Consider the following 4,477-nt stretch of genomic DNA (forward strand, 5'->3'; position numbering starts at 1 on the left):
ACCCGATGACTTCAGTGTTCCCTTAATTGTTATGAGCAATGTATATGATTACTTCTTTATAAATGTTACATGGAATAATGTTTTTCCCCACTTGTCAGATGGTCCTAGAGTCCATCACATGGCCCCCATCGAAACAAACAGATGACAGTGACGACAGTGACAGTGAAATCTCAGATGGCAAAGTCAGCCTCATCTCTGGATTTCTTCGAACCTTCGTTGAAGAGGGTACAAGTTCTAAAACATAAATCTAAATATACAAATATCTAGCAGACAATCATCAAATCATGTTCATAAATATACATAAATACCATATGTAATAATCCTTGTTGTATTGCTTTAGCATCCCCAGACATTTTGCGGCAGCTTCTGAAGTTCTGGGTCGGTTGGGAGGTGCCATCCAATACCCTCAAGTTAGAAATTGTGAACTCAGGTGGTCGTAAGCACCTACCAACCTCAGCACCTGCTATGAGCGTTTACGTATCTCTAATCACTACACCAGGTACTCCACTCTAAAAGCGGATCTAATTATATGTCTACAGTCTGTTGAGAGTGGGTTTGGCCTGGTGTAATAAGGTGAACAACTTCAAAAAACATTTTATTTTGCTTGTGACACTCTTTGAAAAGAATGCAAAGAATGGCCTTCTCTGCTGCGCTTGCGTAACACAACATAGCCAGCACAATGATGAGTAAGTGATGGTCAGTTGTTCTATTTTGGAGTATTTATTTTTTGACCAACCACCCTACGTTATACTTTTCAACACACCTCAATACAGAAAGAAATCAAGGTACTGTGGATTACATTTCTGACCAAAAAAAAATCATTTGTGAGGATTTCTGAACTTGGGTTACGTGTTCTGTTTTTGTGTTGAAAACTTGAAAGAAAATATTTGATTAAATTTGTTTTGAGGATTTCTATTTTTCACATGAAAGTAGCATCTTAACGTTCCTGCTGCAAACCTTCAACATACTGCACGGTTGTCATATATATGTCAATACCATTGGATTCTGAAGGCTGCAGAGGATGAATGTGGTGCTGTAATGCAGCCAGTTGCTCAGGAGTGAGTGGGCTCCCCAGCTGAGGAACATTCACTCCAAGATGTGGGTCTGGGATCTCCCCACTTTCCTCCCAATCAATCTGAGGGATGTTCATCTCCTTAAGAGTTGGAAGAAAAAACATGTAGAAAGGGACAGTTTTTTTTCTATAGTAAACCATTGTGTATTGCAGTATCTATTTACATATAAAGAGAAAGGAATATAAGCGAAAATAATTTATGTTCAATGATACCTCTGGATTTGGAATGGGATGTTGCATCTGACCAACCTCCCACAACTGGTTTGGTGTGAGGTTCTGCTCCGTTCTTAGAGGGTGATTGTCCCATCCTTCTCGAAACACATCTAGGTTTACTTCAAGACGTGGCAGAAAAACATAGTGAAGGCAAAAGAAATGCGTGGCATTGCTTAGCTCGAGGAGGCCCTCTTCCTCCAGCATGTGGAAAATGTGGTAAAACACATTGGTGACTCCCATCCAAATGTCACGCCAAAGTCTCTCGATTCTGTTGAAAACAAAATATATATCTGCTAGCCACATTAAGTAGTTCTGTCTTCTTCATTAAATATTTAAAAACTAGGACAAGGTATACCTTTGGTTATGGACACTTTTTCCAGCTATAAAGCTGCCACTGTCTGGTCCACGCACGGTAAACATCAAACGGGCAACACCAAAATTCTCTCCCCCTTGATCTGCTCGCACTCTAAAGACATTGACCAAAACACAAATAATGGCAGTGGACCTTTGAAACAAGACGACAGGCTTTTTTTGGGTAACAAATCATTAACACAGCACCTGACCTGAGTTACAAATTTACCTGAGTGGATATCCAAAATCCTGAACAGCCTGGCTGAAGAAGGCTAAGGTGGTGTCGGACCGATTATTGTTTGCAGCCCTCAGGTACATAATCTGTAGACATACACAATTATTGTACGTACTATCATTGCGAATACAAATTTTTTTAGTTCAACCCAAATAATGGTGGAGTGTCACAACTCTCTTGCATACCCTTACATGGTGAAACTGATGAATAGAACATGTATAGTACAAGTATAACTGAAATCTTCAATGACACCAATTTTGACAAGATCTCTCAAATGTAAACAGACAAAATTGCAGAGGAAATGTTTTACTCAATCTTGGTTGATATTAATATCTTGTGGTAATAAAACTTTTATCTGAGCTGAAGCAGTGTATGTTGTTAGTCCAATGATTATCTTAACATTGAGCTGCTCATTATGTGAAATTGAAGGTTACTCTCACCTTACGTGAAAAGCCATCAATTCCACCGAAAATAACTATGTTGTACCTGATGGACAGTGAAAAGAACAATCCTTAAAAAAAGGTGACTACATCTCGGGTGCTATTTTCAGTTTTGTATGTTCGTTATCAAACATCTGTCAAACATGCATAAATTAGTCCACCTTATTAAGCACAAGAACACAGGTTACCTGATGAGTTTGTGATTGGTGTCTATATGCACAAGGTACTTGGGGCATGGCACGGAGTATGTTCGTCTGATAACACATCCCAGTTGGGTCATTCTTGACAGTATCCCAACGCTGTCTACACGATGCATTGATGCTTTCACACGAAGCCACTGGAGTCGATGTCCTTGTGCCTTCAGAGCACCCTTCACTAATCTGTACCCTGCATGCGGCATCCTCTCTTATTTCAGAGACACGTTCATCTACTTCTGCATCGGCCAAGGCACTGTACATTCCTCTGACAGAGAGGTTGTCGTCAGCCATTCTTCTGTACATTGTAGCACGAGAAATCCCAACTAAACTTGCAATTGTCACCACTGGCAGTCCAAGTTCCAGTAGATGCCTTAGATATTCAACACATATTGTTATCTTTGGTCGTCCACATCCACTTTGCATGTCAAGTTGGACTGGTGTGGGAGGACGTTGCTGATGTTCTCTCTGATTTTGAAGTGCATTGCATAACTCCATTAACCTCTCTGTAACTTCCTGGGACACCGGAATATGGTGTGCCATAACGTTGAGGAAAACCATTTCCTGTCTACATACAAATTCCAGATAGTCTGTATCAAGTGGTGTTTGCTGGAGTGCATGTGTCACTCTGCTGTGCAGTCTATCCAGAACGTGTTGTCTTAAAATTTCCTAAAAAGCGAATAGAACAGGAAACGTCTGGTGAGAAGTCAGGCTTTTAAACCGAGGTCAATCTTTTCAACCAAAATTAACATTCACTAAAGGGCAGCAGCATGCAAAGTGCAAAAATCATTTAAATTCTATAGAAGAGAGTCCACGGCAGAAAAGTACTCAGTTCATCCATCAGGATACATGAGCTACAGTTAAACTGGTGCTTATGACATTGTGACACTGGCTCTATAATACAAATTAAAAACGTTGTTGTCACAGCATTGTACTTTTAATATATAGATACACACCTATATTATAACATTCCGGTTTTGAAATCCAATCAGGATATGCCTAGAAATGTTACTTTCCTGATTTTAGCAGTTAGCCAGGGGGTCCCATTATCGTCCACCCAACCACTTTCAATGGAGAAATGTCAGTTTGACGTTGCTGAAGGCAGATGCTACACATACGGTTTGAGAGCGTATTTACATACTCAAATATCAAAGTAAGCTGTAATTTGGTGTGCAGCAATACAAGATGTGTACAGATCGATGTTACTTTCTTTCGTTGCTGCTGCATATCTTCTTTAAGAAATTCTAAACGAAAATCCGTTGGCTGCAAAGTACACAGACCTGTTAGTCACAGAGACTAGTCTGCACATCGCTTTTACTGATATTGCATAGCACATACCCATTCCGTTTGTTGACTTCTGTCAGCTTCCATGTCAGCAGCGTAGCAGCGCAGGTGTAACTTGCTCACTGGCTGATCGAACAACACTGCCGCCTATCATTTCACTGTCGAAAGCTAATTACAGTAGTTAGCTAGCTCCATTGTTAATGTTTGGTACAGCTAACAGTAGCTAGTTAGCTAATTAACAAGAACCAAAGTAGTAAGGTAATGTAATTACAATCACTCACAAATACAGCAATTACAATCACTTCTCTTAGCAAAGTTACACATTTTATTAGCTAGCTAGCTGGCTTACTATCTCGCTGTTAAGCGAGTAAGGCATTTTCAAGCGATTTTTACTTACTGTCGAAGGCACACCATCATGAGTCGATCCTTGTCCAGCCATAGCTTTAAGAATCTGATAGCGCCCTAAAGGCGGCAAAATCCTTTAACGCGCTGGCGTACAACCATCAAGGCAGAGGACAACACTGCCACCTACCGGATAGGATGGCACTCTCGAAAAGGGGGGGAGGCTTACATTTGTGAATCAGAAAGCCATTTGTGTGTGGATCGCAAAAGACCGAAAAGATTGTCTCAAAATTACGTCATAGGAAGAAGGATTTGCACGCGTGTATTGGGCGATCCACAAATGCAG

The 4,477-nt window shown here is 40.5% G+C and overlaps 1 protein-coding gene across 1 annotated transcript; it reads right to left on the reverse strand.

Moving 5' to 3' along the window:
* Nucleotides 1-909: 909 nt before the first annotated feature.
* Nucleotides 910-4,251, reverse strand: LOC134031026 (uncharacterized). Its single transcript, XM_062474497.1, has 8 exons — nt 4,187-4,251; nt 3,844-3,947; nt 2,500-3,174; nt 2,312-2,357; nt 1,866-1,957; nt 1,641-1,751; nt 1,286-1,553; nt 910-1,153 (listed from the first exon to the last, which is right to left on the reverse strand). Exons 3-8 carry the CDS (start codon nt 2,709-2,711, stop codon nt 938-940), a joined length of 945 nt encoding a protein of 314 aa, XP_062330481.1. The 5' UTR covers nt 2,712-3,174; nt 3,844-3,947; nt 4,187-4,251; the 3' UTR covers nt 910-937.
* Nucleotides 4,252-4,477: the final 226 nt, after the last annotated feature.

Source organism: Osmerus eperlanus, chromosome 12, assembly GCF_963692335.1.
Source record: "Osmerus eperlanus chromosome 12, fOsmEpe2.1, whole genome shotgun sequence".
Classification (NCBI taxonomy): Eukaryota; Metazoa; Chordata; class Actinopteri; order Osmeriformes; family Osmeridae; genus Osmerus; species Osmerus eperlanus.

Excerpts from the sequence above, each read along its gene's own strand:
- LOC134031026 (XM_062474497.1), bottom strand. The coding sequence starts at position 2,711 with ATGCCGCATGCAGGGTACAGATTAGTGAAGGGTGCTCTGAAGGCACAA. Across the intron at positions 1,958-2,311 it reads TTGATGGCTTTTCACGTAAG|ATTATGTACCTGAGGGCTGC; the intron begins GTGAGAGTAACC and ends GTATGTCTACAG. Across the intron at positions 1,154-1,285 it reads ATCCCATTCCAAATCCAGAG|GAGATGAACATCCCTCAGAT; the intron begins GTATCATTGAAC and ends CCAACTCTTAAG.